Below are 26,541 nucleotides of genomic sequence, written 5' to 3'. Positions count from 1 at the left end.
ACAGTTACAAACTAGTACTCTAAAACCCTCCTGCTCATTTTATATCCTATACATGACAGGGCCCTCAAAAGCCAGCCCCCTAAAATGGATTTGTCCGTCAGTCTTTCAATTCAGCGCTACAAACTACTCATGGTCCAAGTGAAAATACTGGCTGTGTAGTCAGTCCCAGCCTTGCCTATGCTTTTGCAGGATGGCTCTTATCCCTGGTTCTGCAGCAATAAAAGATCAGAATTCTCAAAGATGAAAGGAAAATCTGGAAACAAGGGAAAAGAAAGGGGACAGGGCGCACTAGAAAAGGAGAGGTATTGGAGGAGTTATGTGACTTTTTTTATTTAATTTAGTTTAATAACCCATACACAAAGCATGTGAATGAGCTTTCAGAGACAGTGATAAAAGGCAACATTTGGACTTATTTAACTTGCATTTTCTATGAAAGAAATCTACAGTGTTGCCAAAAAGATTATGACAGAAGAACAACATAATTTCGCATCAGAAAGAGAAAAATAATTAGAAACTACACAGTTTGCAACACAAGAATAGAACTCTCCCTTGGAGAGATATTTTAGAACAAAGTTTCATTCTCAAATTTAACACCAGACAACCATTGTGCCACACAAGGGAGTAAAATTATCTAAAAATATCTAAGATTACTTCCTACCTAGGTAAAATAAAAGAAGGACCTGGATCCATTTAAAAGACTACTTTTTTCCTCCTAAACTCAGAAAAATAAAACCATGCCTTCAACAGCTTGTGAGCAAGTAAAAAAACTGCATTCTCTAAGTCTGCTGCAATTGGCATATTAATTGGCAATTAAGCACATTAAGTTAACCCATGTAATTTCTGGTGAGAACAACCTTGCTATCAAGAAAGAAGTTTGTACCAACTCATATCTCTGTGCCAGTAATTTCACTATGGGGGCAACTGTCACTATTTGGTTTCTGTTTGCCTGGTCCATGCTACCCTCAGGGAGAGCTCCTGTTCTCCCAAAGGCAGGCAGCAGTCACCATTCCCCAGAAGGCTCCACACGACTCAATGCAGGCAGCAGCCAGGGCAGCAGCAATGACCTCCTATGTTCCTAAAAGGATCCTAACATTCATGACATAATCTGCAGACACATAACACTGAAATGATCCAACAAAGAAATTGCTATCAGTGGAAAGGATTTAGAAACCACTGGGTCTTATGAGTATAGGAGTAACACAAGAGAGATGAAATCTAGTCTGAAATGCAATCATATAAGTGGGAGTAAGAAGATTTCAGCTATATAGCTGGAAGGAAGAACTACAAATCAGAGAGTCATCAGCTGAAAGTAACACAAGAAGAAAAGGAATTAGATCTATCAGCCCAGCACTGGCATCTACAAGAGGAACCCAAGAAAAAGGAAGAAGTATTTTTTTGTTCAGATGGTAAATTATTCCTTCCGTTAACCAAGATCTTCTCGAAACATCAACAAGAATAAACTGTCCATATGTAAGAAAGAACAACAGAAGCTAAGTTAAGAAAAGGCTTTTTCAGGAAACAGGAAGACTGGGGAACATCTTCAATATAGGAAACAGTAAGAATTTAACTTCTAAATTTATCAAAATAAAAACTGAAATACCATAGGACTGCTGTCTATAAAATGCTTAGCATAAACATCCACCACAAAATAAACAGACTGAACAGCAACACAGTAAACTTGCCACAACTAAAGAAAGTTATTAGCTGTCAGAGCACAGATGTTAACCTTGTTATTCAAATTATCAGAAATATTATTATCTTAAAAAGCACCATAGGGCCTACCAAAAGAAAGTCAATTCCTGTAGAATACACAACTAAAAAGTCTCCCATTTTTTGGGAAACAAGATCTGTAAAGTTCAGTTCAAGGTTCTCTCTAAAAAAAAAAAATTGTTAGTCCTTCTAGAATCCCATCTAGTAAATCTTGGGAATCAAAATTTCCAAATTTAGCCATGGCATAAGCAACCAGTCAACCAAACCTCTAACCTTAAATAGGGCAGAAAGAAATAACTGAAGTTTTAACTGCAATATAATAGCCAAGCAGGTGAAGTCCTGAATTTTCTTTTGTTAATAGACTCCTCTCTCTCCTGTATGTTTTCTACTGACTGTCCAAGTTTCCTGTTTGCTGTGGTAGAGAAGTAAAAACCAATAAACAGGCTTTAATCTCCCAAGAAATTGCCTGAACTTACAACCCAAGTAAAATAAATTCTCTAAACAATGGACATATATTCTACCATCCATTACAACCTTAAATATCAAGTGATTTCAGGTGAGGGTCAGAACCAAGACAATACCTTCCAACAGAAGCAAGACTAGTCTTAGTTTGGGGACTGGATTTACAAGCTCATTTTGACATCAGTTAGTAATTTGAGCAATTTAAGACCTCAACTTCCTGCTCCAAAAGAAATCCAGTAAAAGGAAATTTTTGTTTTGCAGGAGATTTCAGTAATGTGTTTTGGAGAAACTTATTGCTTTGTCTTTTAAAAATGCGCCAGTGCTTTTACACAGGTACTGAAAACAAACCTTTGAAGTGTGGAGATTACTGAATGTAACAAAACGTTTATATGCAAAAGATAAGAATGGTATAGTTTATTTCATTTCTGTAAGTATCATATTCATTTCTTCTCAGATATGCAAATGGACTAGACAAGATCTTTGTTTCATGCTATACACTAATAAAATAAACATTATTTGTAAGAAAAAGGTGGGAGTAGGGTACATTTTGGCACTTTAAATCTGCAGTCTGACAGAACAACCTAGCAAGAGCTGATAAAAAAGTATCTCTAGCTAAAGATATCTCTAATGTATTAAGATTTGGAATGTGATAATTCTATTTACGTATACTTTGGTATTTCATTTGAGTTCCTTTTCAACAGTAAACATGCAACAGGGCTTACTATCTACAAGGCTGTGGCTCCACTGTAGTTTAAACAAAACAGGCCTTTTGTGAAGTCAGTTCTACTAGCTAATAAAAGCTATCTACTTTCCAATGTCATTCTATTGAACAGAACTGGAGCACATAAAATGTTACCATGGCAGCACTTTCTTCCTAAATTTTAAATTAACAAACTCTCACAAAACGTATTATGGCATAAGGATCAACTGTTAGCAAGCACACACACTTCACTGCTTTGAATCTTACCTAGAAATCTCTGCTTGGGAATTCTTCTCTCCGTCGACTGTAAATGGTGATGCTCCAGTTAGTAATTCATACATAAGAACACCAACACTCCACCAATCAACAGCCTACAGAACAACAGTAATTATGTATGTTATGATACACTGAAGTAAAACTGTTAACAAAAGAAGAAACAGAACAATCCACATAGAAAGCCACTAGCACAGGAAGAACCTACCTGTATACAAAGGCAAAATGGGATACAAGAAACCATAAACAACTGTGGTACTGACTGAAGGTATTTTCTGTGATAAATTAATTTTGTACTGAAATCGCTCCATTTAGCTTCTTCAACTAATTTCTAAAGCTGAACTCTTTCTACTAACTACTAAATTTCCTTTTTTTTTCCCCCAGCAGAATTAATTTTGATTTTTACCATTGTGGTGTGATATGAATTCTAATACACACTCAAAATAACAGAGGAACCTAAGGCTTGCTAAGAAGCAGTGGAACTTGAAGTTTTTTTAGTTTGAGAACAAAATTAAGGAATGTTCAAAAAGCAGAATTTAAGATCACAGCCTGCAGTTAATCCAGGCACCTGAAAATGCTATGAAATCATAGAACAGTTTGGATTGGAAAGGACCTAAAATACGATCTTGTTCCAAGCCCCTGCCATGGAGGACAAGGACACCTTTCACTAGATAAGGTTGCTCAGAGCCCCATTCAACCTGGCCTTGGACATTTCCAGGTACAGAACATTTACAACTTCTCTGGGCAACCTGTTCCAGTACCTCATCAGCCTCACAGTAAAGAATTTCATCCTAACATCTAATCTAAATCTCTCGTCTTTTAGTTTAAAGCCGTTCCCCCTTGATCTGTCACTACATGCCCTTGTGAAAAGTCTGTCTCCATCTTCTTGTAGGCTCCCTTCAGGTACTGGAAAGTCACAATGAGGCCTCCTCCAGGCTGAACTCCATTCTCTCAGCCTTTCCTCACGAAAGAGGTGCCCCATCCCTCTAATCACCTTGGTGCCCCCTCCTTCAGACTCGTTCCAACAGGTCCCTGTCCTTCCTGTGCTGGGACCCCAAAGCTGGATGCAGCACTCCAGGTGGGGTCTCAGCTGAGCAGAATGGAGGGGCAGAATCCCCTCCCTCACCCTGCTGCTCTGGATGCAGCCAGGACACACTTGGCTCTGGGCTGGGAATGCCCATGGCTGGATCATGTCCAGCCTCTCATCCACCAGCACCCCAAAGTCCTTCTCAGCAGAGCTGCTCTGACCCCTTCATGCCCACCCTGTGCTGACACTGGGGGTTGCCCTGACCCAGGTGCAGCACCTTGCACTTAGTCTTGTTAAAACTCATGAGATTTGCATGCCCAGTTCTTGAACTTATCCAGGTCCCTCTGGATGGCATCCCATCCTTCAGTTTTCAGTTTTTGTTAATAACACCAATACCAACAACAACAACTTTTTAATGTTTAAATATTTGGATCACTAGTTGTCTAAGTTCCTGAAATTTTTCACTTACGTAGTATCTGCTTCTGTCTGATATTCCAAACCTGACAGATTTTCAAGGACTCTGCTTAAAAACACAGTTCCCTCTTGTTATTAGATATAAGACATTTCCAACCTTGAACACAAATTCAGCCTGTTCATGTTTCACCTGTTTGCTGTTTCACACAGGCAAAGCTTTCAGGAAAACCAAGTCTCCAACATCCTACTGCTACAATGGATCATGGGTAAAACAGTGGTTTTGCTTGTTAAAGAACTTTAGTAAGGATCTAGCACAAGCCTTGTTATGCCCACTTTGAGTGTTTACTGCATTTTGGTTCCTGTTACTCTGCCTGCTATCTGTTTTGCATGGACAGCTCCACACGGTACAGGCACTGCTCAGTTATGGCCACCCAGTGCCACGGCTGCACCTCAGGGGCCTTAGAGAGATGGACTGTGGTAACACATGGATACTTGGCTTCCCTTATACTAATCATATTATTCATACCTCTCATACCTCATAACTTCCAAAACACTTTTTTCTTTCTAAAGGAAGTATGCTACTATGAATAACAAAGGAAGCAGTTTAGTCCTTTCAACAAAACTAATTACAGGTGTTTGAACTTCTCAGGTTTACAGCCATGAAATCTGAAAATCAATGAAACTTCTGCTTTACTTATGCTGGCAATATTAATACAATACAGGAAGACAACTAGTGAAATCCCAACAATCTGTCCACATATTTTACTTGGATTTGCTTCAAAATACACAGAATCTGATGTCTCATATATTCATCCAAGAGTAGCTAGAAGAACTACCTGAGGAAGTCTCTGTACTGTTATTAATTATTTTTGCAAATAAATAATTCTCAGAGAAAATACCAAAGAATTTCTTCTTGGCATGTGTTTTTCCAAAAGAAAAGGAGGATCTGCAGAACCAGAAATCCAACTTTAAAAAAATAAATACTGAAATACTAGAGCAAGTCCTTACAACAAACACTGCAATCATCTAGAAGAGATTATAGATGATGAATATTGATTAATGAGACCACAGCATACTAAAGCAATCACATTTTCTCTTTTTGTAAGGTCTTTGAGTTGTTAGATATGCACTACCTATGAAATACACTAAAAATCTTCTAAAATTACCATACATGACATTGTCAATGGTAAGGTAGTGAGCATGTGATGTAAACAACTAACATAACATACATAAATGCAAAATCTCCCCATTGATCAACTAACAGTCCCTATCAAACTGATAATTTACTCCTTATAGAATACTGTATGACTCTGCATGACATCTGATGAAAGTATCAGACAGAACCAAAGAGCACAGAGATTCCTCTTTAAGTCAGTGGTAAGGCTGAATTTTTAAGCTCTGAGAAGCCAGAATCATAATTCAAGGTGACTGAGAGATTGGAGAGATGCTCTGGAGGTGGCATGACTAAACTAAGAGAGTGCAGGAAAGAGCTTCAATTTGTAGTTTTTTTTAATTCCATTTTTAATAGCAACCAGGCAAGCAGTACAGTAGAAAAAGACGAAGAGGTTATAGTGGAATTCAAGGTAGGTGTGAGACAATGAGTAAGTGAAAAGAAAAAGCACACTCTATTTTATGTGTAGTAGAATAATCAGGGAGGTCATTCTGCTCTACTTCAAACTGCCATATCCCAGCTATGCCCACTACAGTGCTCCCTAACTGAAGGTAAACTCAGACCAAAAGAGACATAGAATGCACAGAGAAGGAAAAGAAAGAACTTTCTCAGGCAAAAGTCAGACTCTTCCAATTCTTACACAGGCTGCCATAAAAGGAACCACAATCAACTAACATGATCCACAACAAAGACAACTCAACTCAGTCTACAGCAAAAAAATCACACAGATCAAAGTCTCCAAAACTGCCAATTATAATGAACAATCAGAATAAGTTATCTAGGAGCATTGCAGAATTATTTTGGAGAGTAGGGTTTCTTGCTTATTTCAAAAATCGTCTGTTCATTATTGTTGTCTTGATCTTTTCTATCACTTACTAACACTTCATTGTGCAATAAAACTTGAGTCACAAGTCAAACAATTTTACAATATGAGAACGCTTATAACATTAAGGACCTATCCCATAGCTCAATAAAGATAACAGATTTCTAGGATGTCCAGTTTAAAATATATATCAGAATTAGCCACAAACCATTTTCTACTCTGAGCTAGTTTTTTATGCAAAGGCAAATAAGTGTTAACTAAGTTTGTTGTCCCACAGCGTATGTAGAACAAATTTTGAACAGAACACAAATAAGCCTCAATACCTTTACAAATATGCCTTTTACTTCAGATCAGAAGAGGAAAAAACATCAACATACAACTGAACACACAGGAAACAATCTATCTTAGGACAACCTTAAATAACACATACTTAAATAAGATAACATGTCATATTTTACAAAAACCCCTCAAGATGAGCAATATGTTGACTGAAGAATTAGTTTATTTTCAGTAATAAACTTAGAACATACCTTATCATGTCCTGTGTCTCCCCCTCTTACAATATCTGGAGCCATATATTCTATTGTTCCACAGAAGGAATATGCTCTCTCATTCTAGGAAAAAAAGAATTACATCAAACAATTATATTATACAAATAATATGGGATAGATATGGCTAACAGTTCCGAGATGCTGGCAGCAATTCTTCTCCAAATAGCTCAGAACTGCTAGCTAAATAATATTCCATCATATGTAGTGACGTATCACATAATGCTACAGAATATTTAGTCTTCTACGAAAAAATAAAACGTCATAAGTTTGTGTTGCAGTCTAAGATAAGCACAAAAAAATTAATCTACTAATATTTAGAAAAACTCTCCCATAAGTCTAAATGATCTATATATTTCAGAACTTCGCAAGATTCCCCAACTAACACAGATATACATTTTGAAGGCTGCAATACCAATACTCCAGATAACAAATGAAACTTTTCATTAAAAAGGGAATTACTTGTAAGATGTACAATTTTACTAAATTGGATACAAGATCCTTTGAGTTCCCCATATTTAGGAATTCATTATGACCTCTAGAAAAGTTGTTTTCTTTTGCAACAAACACATATATAAGAAACAACATTCTCTCAAGAAGAGACTTGGAGAGGGACAAGACAGAGAAGGGGAAAGGCAGACAGTGTTGTAAATTTAATTTTATTCTATACACTGAATTATTCTCTTGTTCAAAACTAAGCTGCTTTCACAGGCATGTATAATTGTTCCCTGGTAGCGATTTACCTTTGAGGTCAACATGAGGTCATGCTGTACCTTGCTAATGACGAAAGCACATGTGTTTGGGCCATGCAACATTGTTCCTCCCTTATCCTTCATGCTTCTAGCATTTTGGGGAGAGATCCTGATAGGTCCTTTAAAGAAGAGTGTTCAAAAAAGCAAATATTTCAAAAGTCAGGTTTTACATTTGTAGATTCAGGTTTGGAGTTTAAAACAGGTGCTATGTAAGAGACTAAACTAATGAGAAGAAGCTTCTAAAAGTAGAAACAGTGCTCTGTGCTACCCTAAGGCATAAAAATTAAACAGTCCAGCAGCATAGTATTAAACTGTATTTCTTAAAATACATATACTGTGACTGGTTTTTTGGGTAAATTCTGAGTTCAGAATAGTTAAAAGGCCTGATTTTGTTTAACTATTAACTTGAAATATTAACTTCTTATTAACAAAACCGTATAATAATGAGCTTTTCATGATTCCACTTTCTTTTGACACAACTATTGTTTCTCTTTGATAATCTTTTCTAGTACCTGTTCTCTTAAAGAAATATAGTGTGATAGAAAGCACAAACAAAGAAAAATGTCAGAAATTCCTAGCCCTCCATCAGAGAATCTAAACCTATTCAATCTCTGTTCTTTTTTACTTCAGCTGGGAGGGTAGGAGGGAGAGAGGGATGAAGGGTCAAAAGGAAAAAGGAAGGGAAGCGGAAAACACAGAAAGAAACTGCTCCTCACTTGCTACCTCTCCAAAGAGTAAAGATAATGCAGCCAAAGTCAGATATCAAGACAACTGCTGGAAAGCAAAGCACTCTGACTTCAACTACAGATTGACAGAGACTTGCCTTCATAAGATGCTGTAGAATGTTCTGACTTCAAAACAGTTGAAGTAATAAACTCCAGATACTTCTTTGTTAGAAACCTTTGTTTATGCTGTGGTTTATTAAGTTACAAGCTTCACCAGTTACATCTAGCTGTTACTTAAAAAACAGGTTTTAGAGTATAAAGTTTCATTAGGAATACTCGGTAAGTTTGTCACTGTTAAATATGCCTCTTCCAGGAAGTCACTAATAGCTTCTGCTGTTATGCACTATATGTGGCTTTAAAACCATTTTCAAAGAAGGTTGTCTCCAATAACAGTTTTATTTTCTGTTATTTTCTGGTCTTCTGAGTACTTGAGAGACATGGATATAGTTGAGAGCGTCCAGCAAAGAACCATAATAATATTAAAGGATTAAGGGAACCTATGCGAAAAGGCTGATAAAGCTGGGACTGTTTCACCTAAAGAGGTGAACCTGACAGTTCAGGGAGATCTCATCAATGCACAAAAATCCTGAAGAGCAAGCATGCAAAAAAAGAGGGTGCAAGGCACTTTTCAGTGGTACCCAGTGACAGGACCAGAGGAGGAAACACTTCTTTACTGTGAGGGTGACTGAGCACTGGCACAGGCTGGCCATGAAGGTTGTGGAGTATCCCTCCTTGAAGATATTCAAAAGGCTTCTTATGGGCAGCCCTAGGTGACTGTATTTGTGCAAAGGGTTGGGCAAGATGACTTCCAGCAATCCCTTCCACTCTGTGATTCTGTCACAAAATGCCACTGTAAGCTGTATTTCAACATTCATTTAGAAATCCCCTTATTTTGTACCCCCTGCAAATTTACATTTAATTTAACTGTATAACATAAATCCAAATTCCAAAAGCCACATTATTAACACTTCTATTGTATGAGATGTAAGACAAGAGAGGATGTTCTTAAAAAAACAACTGAACTTGAATTAGCAACAGGTGAATGCTCACTGAACATGCACATCTTGCAAATACTTGAGCTTAACAACTTTTTTGTCTTTGAAACTACCTGAAAACGTAAGAAGCATTTATCCTCAAAGACAGAGAGGTCTTACGCTTTCAGAGTTATCTAATGACCTCCTTCAACAAATTAAAAAAAGCACATTCACAGCAATAAAAAAAACCAAAAGGATCAAACTCCATTTTGCTGCAGAGACTAATCACATTCACCACGTCTACAGGAAAGGCCTGACTTATGGAGAAACAGTCACTACTGCCATAGAAGGATGTGTCCTTTAGAGCATACATCCTAACCCACAATAACACAAATTCAGTTTCATGGTTTTTACAGGATATGCAAGGGTAGGTCTGGCAATTATTAAGTCTTGCAACTGCTCAAAGTCACCTTTCTTCCTTTGTTAAAGGTACTTCAAAGTTCCAGGCTATCATCAATTAGACCCTCTCTGGGCTCTGTAAGTAGTATTTCAATAGCACCCATTAGAAAGGAAAAGAGATACCAAAATTTCTAGAATACAGAAATCAGTATCATCATTACTCCTATTTTGTACAGGTGTAAGTAATCAGAGTCCTGAAAGTCATAACTTACAGCTTTGCTACAAGCATAAATAGTGAAAGCTTTCCCAGGACACCAATGTCAGGGCCCTGAGCTTATCAACAGGCTTCACAACTTCTTTCACTAATCCTAGGAGTTAAGGCATCTCTGCTTAAGACCAATTCTGACAAAATGCAGCTGAGTAACCTGTGCAGAAGCTTGTCAAGTGCCTCCTCCACTTTCAGCTGGGAGCTGGAGTTCAGGCTCCTGCTCTTGCTGTGCTGTAGGTATGTCTTCACTTGGCTGGGTATCTCGCTGATACTGATCCATCAAATTCAAATCCTGACTTGCCCTCAATCCTCTCTCTCCTCACAACAAACTTTTCTGATAACCACTGGACTGTTGCCCAAGCCTGTTTTCCTGGCACTGGAGACTCTCTGATGTTCTTGCATCACTCGTCAGTGAGCACATACATCCATACTTGCTGTGGTCATCCTTAGCTCACACTAATGCAGGGAGCAGTCTCCCATCTCCCCATCCTGCTGCTTTCAAACAAACTAGCCCAGATCCACAGTTCCTCCAGGAACAGCTTACAGGACTGAAGAATTTAAGTAGTAGAAGAGTTCAGCAGTATCACACAGAATGTCTCATATATTAGCTATCAACAAACTGGCTGCAAGCTACTGATCAAGTATTAGAGTTCCCTTGGTAAGCTTGAAAAGAAAACCAGGACCATAGGATAAATCAAAAGAACGCTACCATAACTAAAAATTTACTAATAATATGTAAAGGCCACATAGCAGAGGTTGTTCTAACAAGCTGCTCAGCTGAATGGATTTTACATTTCAGAAAAACCACAAGTAAAGACTGAAAAGCCTGAATTCTTGGCAGAAATAGGACCTGTACCTTCAGCAAGCCTTAGGGGTCATCCTATCACAGATATTTACCTCAAAAATGCACCAAGGAAAAAATCCATTTTCATAGAAATTATACCTGTGACATCCTTTGCTGTCATTTCAATAGCCCAGAATAACATTAATTACAGTCTTAATGTAGGATGACATATGAAAATTGACAGAAAGACCTCTCACAGTTCAAAGATGTGACATAGGTTTAAAATGAGGGGAAAAAAATCTTGCTTTAACAAGGTCCTTGCTATACTGACTGGTTTCTTCTTTATATTCACTTTTTTAAAGTTTCAATTATTTTGGGAAACTTATTTGTGATAATATCCATACTTAACATAGCTTAATTAACTTCACAGCTTAATAATTAAGCTGTCCATACCGGAAAGTATAAGTTCAACCAAACAGTCTCTCAGCTGAAGACTGTTGCTTTTGTAGCTGTAAACTTCTATTCACAACCAAACCATGACCTTTGCAGGAGACAAATGAGGAATAACAAAGACAGACAAAAAAAGTTCAGTGGTACACTAGTCTAGATTGGTCTGCTGCATACAACAAAATCACAATGAAGACTGTAATATAAAAATGAAAGTTTAGACTAGAGCAAGAACAGTTGTAATAGGGCAGACCAAGGTCCTCTAGACTGCAATGTCATCATATGAAGAATTTTTTTAAAAGGATAGGATCATGTGAAATTAACTGAACATCCTATTCTAGTGGCTGTTCCAATGTGAAGAAGCCAGCTAAATCAAAATACCATATTGGTTACTATGCCACTTGCCAAAGCTAGATTAATGATTTCTGCTTCCAAAACACACATGGAACAAGGCTACTGAATTTTTCAAGCAAGAATGAAATTTGCCTGCCAGCAGATGCCATCAGAACAGGCAATTAAAGGGGACAGCAAGGGCAGCTAAACCTTGAACTGCATTAAGCAAGAAATCTGTGACCTCTACCTCTGTGACCCTAGAACAAAGCCAATGGAAGGCCACACTGATCTAATGTTAAGTGGAGCAAATTCAAGAACCCTTTTCACAGACTTTTACAATACCTGTGCTTTCATGGTGCAATGCAATTGCAATTCTACAAGCCATTATTTAAGCCAGTTCCTGATAATGGATCTTAAAGCAAATAACTAAGAGTAAAGAAAACAAAAGTCTCAATTCTGCAGACAAAAAAAAATAAATCCAGAAACAACGTATTATTGTCTGGGAGGAATGCAAGTATGTACTCTCAAAAGCATTGTCTTTTTGAGAAGAGAGAGGCAGTAGTACAAGAAAGAACAGCATACAAAGCAAACCATGAAAAATTCGCATTTCTTCAAAAATAAGCAAAATTATAAGGTATGGAACAGTACTAATTCTGGGAAGAATTCTGCTAGCTGTTATTACAAGCCTTCAACAGTTATGATTTCCTTTATTAAAATAAAAAATATAGAACATATCAAATATTTATAGTTTCAGAGAGATCCAGAGCTAAAAGGTAAAGAAGTAGGAGTGGACAATTCTGCTCAAATGCAATCCATCTGGTTCTAAATTCATTTACATTTGGCTGTGAGTCTCTGGTCACTTAAATTTTTCAAAGTTTTTCACCTGGCTGACCAGTTTCATGGAAGCAATGTATTCACAGTTATTCAAAAGAAAAAAAATCTGTGAGAAGAATGGATTAATGACAATGGGAGCGTTTGCCCTCAAAGTTACTTGTTTACCCTTCGAAATTAGAATTTTTCTGAGCTGACGGGCAACCTAATATCCATTAGAAGACTGGATAACAGACTACTTAACACAGATTGGTGTTTCTCCTCCAAACAGCATTTTTTAAAAATTGTATATCAAAACAGGAAAAGAGCATTTTTAAACCAGTCCTTGTAAGAAATCATGATCTGTCTTGCAAAAAATCTTAAACAGCACTTTAATATTTAGACATCAAAATCTGAAGAGAAACTATTTTATGATCTGGTCTTCTGTATTACTGATCCATGCTGGAAAAGCACAATCTTTTTTGTGATAAGCACTAAAAAGGGAAACCTCTTGAGCAAAGGCTCAAACAGTCAACTGATCACTGACGACCTGGTTTTGCAATTAAATTAGTCCAGCTCAGTGATGTGCCTTTAGAGTGTTTGGTATGTTCTTAATATTCAATTTCAGGATAGTTAAAACTGAGCCAACTGAAATACACCAAACAAAACAAAAAGTTTTTGCCATTGTTTAATTTCTTTTTCCAAAACTAATTATCCAGACAGATCTACAACAGATGTTAACTTCTGTGGACTAATTTCACTATTCAGTTTACTCTTCTTTCTCTTTGAAGAAATGTAAATCTATTTCTCATAATTGTTTGTTATGCCTACATCACTGAACAATCCTTTAACTAAAACACAAGCATATGTAGCAAGTCATCTGAAGTATAGATCATTTTACTCATTTTTGCAAGGGAATGCTCAGTGTTGGAGGATGCATTGCCTAATTGCAATCATAAGACATTATCAGTTTAATTGGACAATTATAAAGGGTCTTTTAAAGTTAAATGCATAGCTAATCTACTAGGTCACTCACATTAGATGAAAATTCCTAAAGCACCAAATGAGTAAAGTTGTAGTCACTTCCTTCTCTTCTGGACTACCTTTAAACTGCACTAAGAATGTGTGCAAACCTCTTCCCAGTTTATCTACCAAAACCCCTAGTGGACTAGCCTCCATTTAATCACTTTTCCTCCATGGAATATGTTTTAAAATCTTTTAAAATACATACTACTTTTCTTTCCAGAACAGAATGTTCACTCTATCATCAAATAAATGAAAACTAATAATTCAGGAGTGAAAAGCATTTGAGTTATATCTAAGTTTGCAACTCTCATCAAGAGATTTTGAGATGAAGAAACAACAATGTATAGGAACTATTCATTCTACACAGACAGAAGTACACAGACACCCACCCAACTGTCTTAGGCTTCAATTCAACCATCCTTCATACTGAATACCCATTTTTATATTATTTATTACTACTAAGACATTTGGATGCTCACAGACACACTGTGTGAAGACTGGCAACATTCAGTATTTACTATCTAATTTTTTTAACTTCATTAAGCAAACACAAAAGCCTCAGAAAAAAACTTAAGCTAATGCAGAGGACGTGTACCAATGCAGAAGAATTGAGCACTTCACTACATTCTGGAAGAAAGTGTACTTTATTGGATTTAATAAAGAAGAAAAACAATTATTATGCTTGGTCAAACAGACCATTTTTACAGTAATTCAATAAATGTGTTCATATTATTTTGCTTAAGACAAAGATCTCCATGTATAGTAAAACAAGATTTTTTGTGTAGTTATAGAGCTAAAGGCAATGTGAGAGGAAAGAAGATTTTAAAAAATGAAGTAGCATTTTAGCAATACACATGAAAATTAAGACCAGACCTGATGACTAAGTTAAACTGACATTGACCAAATCAAAACAAGTCCAGAGTAGAAGTGGAGCTATTAATGAGTTAAAAAGATATAAGCTACAAGTCCACAAGATAACACACAAGAAGTATGATGGAAAAAGATCCCAAAACAATAACTTAGGAGTTCTCGGGTTTTTAAAGATAAAAATATTATAAGACTTGAGAAAAAAAAAAAAAGCCAAAAAACCAAACAAACAAAAAAATCCCACTGAAGTGATTTCACTTGTGCAATGAACAAAATAGTGCTGTAGAAGTTTCAATTTCTACCAATTCTCTGTGTCCCCAATAAAAACTTATATTAGTGTCGTGTGCAAATGTACTTTGAAACCCAGTTACACAAACACTAGACTGAGATGCACGAAAACATCAGGACAAAATTGTCTTTTTTACCCCAATTTTGTTTACAATTCAGTTGAGATTTAAAAATCATTTACACTAGCCTTAAATTCATCATGGAGTTAAGAATACAAATACCATAAAAAGCAATACTGAATCTCTTTCAATCTCTTAATCTCATACCTAATCCCATTATTTGGTCAGGCTAGTAATACTGGAGGTCTTCATGAGCTTTTAAAATAAAGCTTGCATCAAAAGTACTTTCATACTTAAATACCTTGTGACACTGACCTACCCTACATGAAAATTCCTTTTTATTGAACTACTTTATTCCAGTCAGGTTATTTCTTTTTCTTGCACATAAGTAAAAGCATATTGCTTCATTTTAAAGAAAAACAAAGGCAACACCACTGTTGATTCAGGTGTAAAAGGAAAATTTCATGTTTTAGCAAAGCAATACCATAAAATACTTTAAATCTCTTAACGCTGCACAGCTTTAACTTGGATGTTTAATTCATGCATGCTATTTTCACATCATAACAAAAACAGAGAGAATACTTGACAATGCACTCTTCACACATGCTTCAGTAGCTGCATGGCAGAAATCAATAGGTTTCTGTTTTCCTACAAGTCACAGGCATTTGCTTCCTTTCACTCAAGCAGTGCTTAAGGAAAAGCAGCTTCCCACCTCTCCACTGTAGAGCAGCCAATCTGCTGTAATTATTGTAGTCCTGTTTGATTCATTGCGTGCCCAAGTACATGGAAATCTTTAAGTAATCAGATTATAGCAGATAATGAAAATACTGAATCATTATGTTTTATAGTAAGCATCACTAACTATAAAACTATCCAAAATTCATAAATACATGGAGAAGTATTTCTCTCTAATAAGAACTCCAAATATAGTACATATCTCTACTATGATAATTTTTATCCCTTTTGAATAACCTAAATAAAACTTGTTTAAGATAATCAGTCCAAAGGAGGGTAACTAGAATAAATTCCACTTGCTTAAGAATGCATTTCTAATGGCAAAATTCTTGCAAGAAGCAGGTGGACCACAAAAGACACGACAAGAAAGGGAGAGAAATGAAAGTACACTGCTCTGACTAAATTGCAAATACTACACCTTTATCTGACTTACACAGTTGTGTAATTTTATTTAAAAGTGTTACCCTAGTGAGCCTGAAAACACTATACAGGCAAATTCTACCTGCTGTAAGTACATTGGTTCAGAAGTGTAAGTATCTATTGTAATCAATTTTAGTCTCTAGTAGTAGTTTGATTATCTACAAAAAATAGGAAAAATATGAAATGTCAATTTCTATGTGTAGGTAGGTAACTTTAATAATGTTAAAATTCAGCAGCTAAATTACAATAGCACACAGGAAAACTTAAGTCAAATGCAGACAATATCTTAGATTTTGAAAGCAAACAACACCGTTGCAATTATTTTCTTCTTAAAAACATGAGAACTGTTGAGATTTTTTACAGGGAAGACAACTATAAAATGTGGAAGAGAATAAAATAAAAAATATAGTTAAATGAACACATTTATAAGGTACATACTGAAAACAGAATGGATTAGAGTCAGAAGAACCAACATTAAATTTCCAAGGAGCAAGATGGCTTTATTTAATGACTGGAGAAAGAAGAATCCAATTCAGAGTGTGGATAAAGCAAACAGATATCTCAGATGCCTATCCAAGTCCTCCCCTTTCCTTGCACTGCTTGCAAATGATATGCCAAAGGTGAGCACAGATGAGATGTGCTTCTTAAAACAAACATGGTTTGAGACTTTAAGGTTCTGATTCATTATAACATTCTTAACACAGTGAAGATGTAGGCTTCATTCAGCTTTGGATCAGAGGCTGGGGTACTGCTCCTTTTCTCACCCCTCAGGGCAGTAATGCCAGTACTTGGCTTTACCTCTTGTGCCTAGCACAGTTCTTCTCACAGCTCTAACAGGTCCCACTCTCTCTAGCCACACCTTTCACTAGCATTCCTTCCTGATGCAAACTGCATCTCCCTGCACTTACTCTCTGGCACTGGTGTGGCAATCTGCTGCTAATCCCTTCTCATACCAGTGGAACCTCCCCTTGGTTTCATGCTGTAACTTAGAAGGAATATACTGACATTATGTCTACTACTTCCCTACTTCAGAAAGTAAAATTTAATATATTTTTAAATGGTCCCTCCTAAATCTTACCACACTCCATTTGAAATGCAAATATTCGAGAGGAAACTACCAGCTATCTATTTTTAGAAAATCCTTCTGCTGCTTCTAACAAAGACTTTTAGATCTGCAGTCCCAGATTTCAATACCTGTGAAACCTAATGTGAAAGCCAAAAAACATCCATTTAAAAATTCTCAGAAGTAAAATCCTGCACACTTTTGACTCTCTAAAGTCTAAAAAGCCTATATGGAGATAGAACTGTACCTTACAAATAATTAATAGCCAACATCAACAGTGAGAGATCGCTGTGTTAGGTACTATGTACTTACTTAGCAAGAGGTAAGCTTTTATACTAAAAGCTTGCAATTAAGCTTATTAAAAGTGACACAAAGACATGAGAAAAAGACAAGATAATAATACATTAATTATTATTAGCATAAAGAAGAGTCATAGCATACCATCTGCCTAGTCACTCCAATGAATTAGCACAGTCAAGCTTTTTTTTTAAAAAGCATCTGAAAATGAAAATGTAAGTGACTTCTGAGACTTACGCAGGTCTTTCCCTTTACATGTCAAGGGCAGCAGAAGAAAGTATGAAAGCTTTTCAGGGAAAACTAGAACAAAGATGTATGACAACAGTGGCAGGCCTAAACCAAATAAACTGAAAGCTCAAAACCTAGTAAGAGAGACAACTAGATTTTGTTCTATGATGTAGGAGTCTGGAATGCAGGATTTCCATCCTTTTTAAATGTGCTTGGTATTTCAACGAGACTTTGTCATCTTGCTCAATTCTGTCCACACTTACTGGAGAGCCAAATACTCACCTCATCAGTAAGAAACTCCTTACTTAGGCCAAAGTCTGTCAGCACCACATGGCCATCAGAATCAAGGAGAATATTCTCAAGTTTAATATCCCGATATATAATTCCCAACTGCAAACAGAATATAAGAAAACGTATTTCCAAATAGTGTAACCACATCAAGAAGATGTTGCTGAATGCTTTTAAAAATAAAGCCACCAAAATTCTTATTATTAAGATAATTTGACACATGAAAGCTGCACCTCAAAAGACAATTTTTAAAAGCCTTTGAAGAAATAACTAAAATTACATAAAAAATCTTAGAAATTACACTGCACATTAATGTCTTAAAATTTCAAGGACATACTGTATATCTCTTGAATCTAAAAATGACCAAATACTTGCTGTTGAGTGCAAAACTCAGTTCTCCTTTCATTAAGAAAATGGATGCTTCTGTTACACAGTCTAGACATAGACCATACTCACATGCATGCTTCATAATAGTCTACAAATCTACTGATTACTTCAGAGAACTGTAGCACTTTTCATGTCTACAGCTGTGCTAGAACTCTACCACTCAGTATCCTTGTGTAGAAAACAAGGATAACTGAACATTGCAACCCAAAAATGTTGATGTTCACTACAGATTAGTTTTAGTGACATACACCAGTTCACAAGGATTACTAAAAATGAAGAAATCATTTGTCAATAACACTACTCTTCATCCCGCAGCCAAAAAATTGTGGCCTTAATCTGGTGCACAAGGAGGGACACTTCAGTGGGGGTTATTTCTAATTATACAACTAATGTCCCATTACTAGATAAACTTACTTCCAATTTAAAACAATCTAAAACAATAGTTCTCCTTATTAACTTTATATGATACAAAAAGAATACAGCTGTAAAACCTCAAAATCAGCACCACAGTAAAGTTATTTTACCTTGTGGAGATGTTCAAGTGCCAAAACGATTTCTCCGATGTAAATTTGCACCTCATTTTCTGAGAATCTCTCTCTGTGTGAAAGATGAGTAAATAGTTCTCCTCCATTTATATAGTCTAAAAAATAGAACACAGAACCTTATAATTTCACTTTCTGACAATTTTATTTTCTTATTGGAATATTATTAGATACTTTGTAAGCTATTTAGTAACACATTCTACTATCAGATATTTTTCCTTAATTGTAATCTACTAATATTTCATCATGCTGTAGAATATTCAATTTCTTTCTTAGAGAACTGAAGGAAGAACAAGACCCACTTCTGAATAAGCATCAAAACCATAAAAAAAGCCTAACTATTCCTAAATTATAAATATATTTTTATCATAAAATCAGTATTTTAGTTATTTAGGAATATGAAAAGAATATTCTACTAACAGAACCCTTGTAGAGTCTTATGAAATAATCTGATGAGCAACAAGGCAGACTGTCACAAAGAAAAGCAATTCAGAAAACAGGTATTAGGGGAAACAATCAGCTATGGACAACTACAAAATTTTCCCTTCCCAAGGGAAACCTTGATAGCAAAACTTACTGCAGGAGATTATTTCCACATACACTCCCTCATGGAAACCACAGTTTCATTCTTTGCAGGCTATGACACAAGGATTTTCCCACAGTAAAGGAGAGGGAAAAAAATATTACAACAGAGCTCCACTGTAACACAAACATATTTTAGATGTAGAGCTGTTTATGATAGCAGTGTACATTACAGCCATTAATTTGCAATCTCACATACCCCATTATTGTATTTGAGGTCCACATATACAGAGCAGGGTACATGCACCAAAAAAAAAATCTTACTCATTATTTTCTTGAATATTGTTTCTACAGATTTGTTGGTATAAAACACAAATCCATAAATGGGGTCTGATCCTATTTTATATTAATAGTTTGAAGGATAAAGCACATAAACAAATTACACTTATTCTGATCTCTCTCCACTCCTCAGATCTCCAACTCTATTTGAAAAGGAATATTAGTGGAATCAAACAAAGTGAGAAGGATTATTTATCTAGACCAGCAAGCAAATTAAAAAGATTTAATGGAGCATAAATAACCCACATTTTATAATTGTTTCCTTCTTCTAAAAAACTTTAGCACGTAGAAAAAGGTAACAGAAACAAATTTTTAAAATATTTCTAGCCAGAACTGCTAACCTAGTAGAAGGGAAGCACTGAATTGCCATTGAATTGTTCTAAGGACTGTGACAGATCCAAACCAAAGCTGTCACAAGCAGCAGCACAACAAGCTTAATTCTATCCAGGTTGTAATGCTAACCACAGCCCAATGAAACAAACAACCCTCAAATTCTTGGTGCAAGATCAAATGCATCACTGGCACAATGGAAAAAAAACCTGGTTACTTCAGTATAAACTCCACCTGACAGTTCAGATTATTTAGCTATTTTTTAAAGTATTAGACGTTTAACCTTGTGTGACAAGTTCTGTATAGAACTGATGGGACTCACATGGATACACCACCTGGTTTGTTCCATATAGTTCAAAGCCAACACAAAAATTGGAATCAACTCCCAACTCCATTTTCTGGAAATCTGGCAGAAATGCAGCTGCGTGTCTGTACTTGATTCAGTCTAAATTCATACAGGTATGCAATCTGACAGCATGAAGAACTGTACTAAATATTGCACTGAGGCTCCAATTCCAAAACCTCTAAAATCTAAAATGGCCGGTAGCTCACACACCAAATTCAGCCAAGTACAAAAAGAAGACAATTGCTGCTTTCCCCCAAAATCCAGAAGCCTCTGAAACACTTAAATTCCAAAACTAAAGTGATTTACACAGACTTATATAATTAGACATGAAAAACTTGTAACAAACAGTTTGGATCTTTTCCCCTCAGGGAGAGTGTGAAGCCCAGTTGATTTATAAAGTAGCCTTACATCACGTTAAGGAGGAGAAATTTTCACTGTTACAGAAAGTTATTAAAAGAAATTTTTAAACTAATTATTCCTACTTTCTGCTGAAAATTAAGGAAAAAATGACCTTTCTGGCCCAAACAGATATGGTGATGATGGATGAAAAAGAAAAAAAAAAAAACAAAAACAAAACAAAAGGCCGTAATTTTATCTTAACTATGAACTTCTTGCTTCAAACATCACCTCAGTGCTGCATTATGGTGGACACATGCCCTGTCTGCACTACCTGCTGCTACTCAGCATTCTTCAGAACTACTGGGCTTGCTCCTTCTTTTTGACTCTTATGAGAATATAATATCAAGCTTTAAATTTTCTTTCATACAAGAGGCTTTTATAGTCTTCTAACTATGTTTATCACCTAACACCTAAACTTCCCCCCTACTATGTATTTATTTTAGGCAACTACATCTATCTCAGGTTTGAGGGTTTTTTTGTTTGGGTTTTCCCTGCTTCTTTCTTTTTTTTTCCTTTTTTTTAATATATTTTTTAATAGGATCTATGGGATCTAAGGTGCATTTTAGCAAAAAAAATACCTGGACTTAAAGAATGGTTCCATAATATTTATAATAAATGTTCACATTTTCTCTCATTTAATATTTCATTTTTTTCCCAAATTGTTAGTCAATAACTATAAATAATGTATAAATTTCAAAACCTTAATTATTAACAGATACCATCAAGGAATCACAAAGGTATCAATATATTTCTAACTATTTATTTGTGACAATCTTTTATGTATTTCTTTAATGTCCTAGTCAGAGGAATTTACAAGAAACTATATTACAATTTTCAACTCTCATTTTCGAAAGGAGTTTAGTGAACACTCTATTTCAGTTCTCCGTATTTATTATTTCACTGTAACATATGAAACGAAGGTATGTGCATAGAAGACCTTTCTAAGAATTGACAGCTAGAGGTGTAGATTCATTTGACATTAATAAAATTTTTCTAATTTGATGTAAATCAGACTGTTAATAAAAGTAAAAAAAATTGAAGTTACAGATAAAAAGGAATGCAAAACCTGCTCTTCAATTAAAAGACAGTTTATTTCCTCAAACATTTCACTAGAGAAGCATATTATGAAACCAAGCCTTAAATTAATCATTCATTTTACAATTCTTTGAAAATACTCTAGGTAAGAAGGTTTTAAGAATTGCTGGCAATTTTCTTACAAATACACCTCATACACCAAACACTAAAATTTGCTGCTAATCTGAAAGGTAGAAATATTTCTAAAATTAGCATAGTACCAAACCTTATGAACAAGCTCCACTTTCAGCACAGAAATGTGTGATTTTGGACTGTCTCGTAGCACCCAAAAATTTAAACATGCAGGTATCTCAATACTCAAAGATCAAATTACAACAAAACGATTAACAAAGCAAATGCTTCCAGGTCATTGATGAATATAATATACCCTTTTTGCTGCACATAAGTCACAGATAACCACTATCCAAGTCAAAGTAGCACACTCAAGCTCAAACAGGAAAACCACAAACAGAGACACTGTTGAAGATGAACAGTATTTTACTTCCTATGCTTTCTCATGCAATCTCCAAACACACTATACTTCAGACCACATTAAAAAGCCCTTAAAAAACATTGAGATAAAAGGGCTCTTTTTTTTTTTTTCATAGAACTTGAATCCTGAAGAGTACTCACCTAAAATGAGATGAAGCTTTGTATCTGTCTGGAAGGCATAATGTAACGTGACCAAAAACGGTGATTGCCTGATGTGCTCCAGGACTTGTCGTTCTGTCCTTGTGTGCTCAGTTGTTTTGGCTTTTTGAACTATTGTTGCTTTCTTCAATACTTTCATGGCATACAGTTTTCCAGCATCATGGCCGCTTACTTTCCTCACTAGGAATACTTTTCCGTAGGCTTAAAAATTGGGGAGAAAAAAAATCCCAAAAACAAAGAAAAGAAAGAAAAAAAAAGAGACAAAAACCACAAGTTACCTACTTGTACTACAGTTCTGGCTGATGCCATTATTGCTTTCAGTTACTCATTGTTTTGGCAGACAGTAATCACTCAGGCTAAAAATCTACTAAAACACTTCTCTTTCAGATTGACCTCTTCTGAGCAAAATTTCAAACAAATGAACTTCCTAAGTGAACACTGCAAGAGCGGGAAAAGCAATTGAACTTCTTCAGTATTTAAAAACAATTTTAAAAGCTGATGATTTCATCAGCTTTGTAATTACCTAAAACATCCATACCTAGAATTAAGCAAGAGCTCCAAGTAAGAGATGCTATTTTTTGTTCTTAAAATAGTCTGCTCATATTTGCACAACTCATATACTTTCATTACTGGTTTTATAACACTGAAGTTACAAAAACGTGTAGAAAAGCCAATTAATTCTTCCCATCAGTATTTCATACATAGGAGCTTTCTGAGGCTCTCATACTGGACTTAAAAGGACTCCTGGGAATTCTACATAGATAATTTTTTTACCTTTACCAGGCAAACCTGTAGAAACAGTAAAGGTCAGAATTAGTGTGCAGTTGCTGGGCCATGATCTCATGGCAATTACAGAGATATGGTGGAGTATCTTGTGTAACTGGAATACTGTCATGGATGGCTACATACTTTTTAGGAAAGAGGCCAGAAAGGCAAGGTGGTGGAATTCTCTTTATGTAAGACAGCAACCAAGATGTATCAAGCTTTGCCTAGGAGTGGATGAAGGAGGAGCCAGAGCTTATGGATAAGAATTCAGGGATAGGCTAAAATGGGTGTTACTGTTATGGGTGTTTACTACAGGCCAGCTGATTAGTAGGAAGCAGATGAGGCCTTCCACAGACAGTAGGAAGAAACTGTCACCATCACAGGCCCACAGTTCTCACAACCACCCCTACAGCTGCTGGAAAGGCATCATAGCTTGGCACATGGGAGCCCAGGAGGTTCCTGCAGAGCACTGATAAGTTTGACATAGGTGGTGGGGAAGCCCACAAGGAGAGATGTGTTGCTGGACCTTGTATTAAGAAACAAAAAAGGACTGGTTGGGAATGCAATGGCTGGAGGCAACCTTGACTGCAGTGCCCATGAGATGGGGGAGTTCAGGACTCTGCATGGAAGAAGCATGGCAGTAAGTAGGATTATAGCCCTGGACTTCAGGAAAAATAACTCTGGCACCAAACTTCGAGGGCCTACTTGGAGGAATCTCATAGGTTAGGTCTCTAGAAGGTAGGATGGGTCCAGGAGAGATGGTGAATATTCAAGTAGCAATTCCCTCTATGCTTAAGATCAAGACATCCCTGTGAATAAGACATTAAGCAAAGGGGGGCTGGAGACCTGAAAGGATGGGCAAGGCACTTCTGGCAAAAATCAGACAGAATAAAGAAGTTTACAGAATGTGGAAAAAGGGTCAGGCCACTTAAGAAGAATACAGGAATATTGTCAGAGTATGGCAGCTATGTGTCAAGGAAAGCAAAGGTCCACTTGGAATGAAATCTGGCAAGGGATATCAAGGACAAGGGGGGCTTTAAAACACTAAAAGGTTATGAGTGCAAAGGGAGGGAATCCTCTCAAAAATTGAGAGCTATTAGAAGACAAAAAAAGGTTAAAAAGGTTAAAAACAAACATTCAGATTTTTCAGAGACAGTAAGTCACCACAAGAATTCTCCTGCCTGATTCAGTCATATACGAATAATTGAGGAAAAAAATTTGCTTGTTTTAGTAAATTATCCAATGCAACAGAAATTGAAGCTAACTGCTAAAAGCCCTACCACAGTATCAAAATGCTAAGTAGAAAAAAAAAGTAAAATGGCAGAGAAAATTTCAAGCAGTAAACACGTAATCCATGTGAAGTATCATAATAGCACATAGTGTTAGAACTGAGGAGACAAAAACACCTGAAGTTACAAAAGACTACCCCAAACAGAATTATAGAAACTTCAAGGAAAGTAACAAAGAAATTACACAAGTGTACCCACACCTTCAACACAAACCCAGAAAACCCTTATGCTGTGGTAGAAATCTTTCTGTGCTCCTGTCTTGGATGAAGCACACTGTTTTGGTACCTTCTCTCTTCTGTCCCCAACCACCCTGCTCCCATCACAAAAAAGAAAGCATAAAAGAACGAAAGTATAAAAGAACTCCTCTAAACATTAATGATACTAAACACACTGCCATGTTTTATTTTGCCTGAGAAAGTAGAATACTTAAGAAGATTCTTACAGAGAATTAAAGAAAAAAATCAAAAACTCTAAGAAGGTCAGTAAAGAACAAATTTTCATTTTTTTTCAGAAACAAAATAACTAAATCAATTAAATCATTAGGTGTCAACATTAAAAACTATGCAAAGCACACAAGCAAATATGCAGTTAAGCTGTGGAACTACTGTTACATGACACTGCAGCTGTCAAAAATGCAGATGAATTAAAAAGATTACATAAAAGCCTGAGGGAGAGGAAAGCACAGCAAGTGTTGCCAAACTCTAAAGAGAATCTCTGGCTCAGGCAGACCCCAAAGTGTAGGCTGCTACAAGCTCACTAAGGAAACCATCATTGCAAGCCTCTCCTTAAGCCATCATGAGACAGAAAAACTAACCAACTCATTGTTTCATCCAACCCTTGTAATCACCCTCACACTACCTTCTCAAAGAGAAATATCTCAGAACTGAAAATACACTGGACAGGTGTATGCAGTCCTGATGTGAGACACTCAAATTTAGTTGGCCTTTAAGAAAGCATACAGAGCTCCCAATAAGCATCATGTGTAACTGCAGATTTTTTTCTGGACTTTTTCCAGATGGGTAATTTAGAGTTTTTAACTACCAAATGACACGTGAGCTTTTTTCCTAGATCTGAGTTCTACTTCAGTGAGTATACAGAACTGACGCTGCTCATATACTGAACAATTCTTCCTAAGAAGTTCTTTACCTGACTCATTGTACCCTAAGGAATCATGCTTCCCTTCTTTACAGAACTCATTATCTACAAAAAGAGCTTTCATAAAATGTCTTCATAACATATCTCTCAAGAATGGCAAACAGAGTCAGAATAGGTGACATCTTTCTATTTTGTGAGATATGCAGGACAGTCTCTTTCAAGATTTTGATGTTGTGCTGCATTCTCCAACTCTGCAGTTTTGAAATCTCGAGCACACATAAGCCAGACTGAATGGTCATCAGCTACTCATCACCAGGGAACAGGAATTTTATCAGAAATGTTGGAGAACATTCAGTTCAATTAAAATAAACAAAAGCCTCATGACTGTAACAGTCAGCTACTGTATCCTTAATCACATTTTATAAAAACATAATAATGCATCTTAGGTGAGAGAATGCAGTACCTACTACAGCTTTTCATGCAGTATCAGAGAAAATTATCTAGTTCACGTAACAGCTGCAAGAATCTCTAGAAACTATACTCTTGTTGCCATAAAAGACTTTGCAACACAAAACTTTGCTACGGTACAAATTGTTTCTTCTGGAATCTGAAAAGGACTGACAGAATGATGACGATTCTCAGCATTTTTATGAGAATAAATCTTAAGTAGCACTATTTTAATCAAATGACTCATAATATATCCAACATCAGAATCTCTGATAGAACCACAAGAAATCTACTTAAAAGACAACACTGCAAAAGCTATTTATTTGAGTGGCAGCAAGGAGAGAGCACATAAACTAATTGTAACACTCTCACCTGAAAACTTTTTTAATTTCTCAAAGAGCAACATTTTAATGTTCATTCTCATAAAATCTCATGCACATCTCATCTACTGCCCAGGCAGAAAT

General features: G+C 36.1%; 1 protein-coding gene across 7 annotated transcripts in view; it reads right to left on the bottom strand.

The window, feature by feature from the left end:
• Window positions 1–26,541, bottom strand: part of RPS6KA5 (ribosomal protein S6 kinase A5) — a 67,492-nt gene that overhangs the window by 23,765 nt on the left and 17,186 nt on the right. For 5 of the 7 annotated variants that reach the window (XM_064423572.1, XM_064423577.1, XM_064423579.1 and 2 more), the window contains exons 3-7: window positions 22,464–22,682; window positions 18,803–18,918; window positions 17,886–17,993; window positions 7,111–7,194; window positions 3,140–3,243 (exon numbers count right to left, since the gene is read on the bottom strand). In XM_064423572.1, coding sequence (XP_064279642.1) covers window positions 3,140–3,243; window positions 7,111–7,194; window positions 17,886–17,993; window positions 18,803–18,918; window positions 22,464–22,682 — 631 coding nt within the window. Of the gene's footprint in view, window positions 1–3,139; window positions 3,244–7,110; window positions 7,195–7,871; window positions 8,000–17,885; window positions 17,994–18,802; window positions 18,919–22,463; window positions 22,683–26,541 lie in introns of those variants that run through there. The other 2 variants (XM_064423573.1, XM_064423574.1) reach the window with 2 other exon arrangements.

Source organism: Passer domesticus, chromosome 6 (genome assembly GCF_036417665.1).
Source record: "Passer domesticus isolate bPasDom1 chromosome 6, bPasDom1.hap1, whole genome shotgun sequence".
Lineage (NCBI taxonomy): Eukaryota > Metazoa > Chordata > Aves > Passeriformes > Passeridae > Passer > Passer domesticus.
The sequence above is the reverse complement of the archived record's forward strand: the minus strand, read 5'-3'. Positions and strand labels throughout refer to the sequence as shown.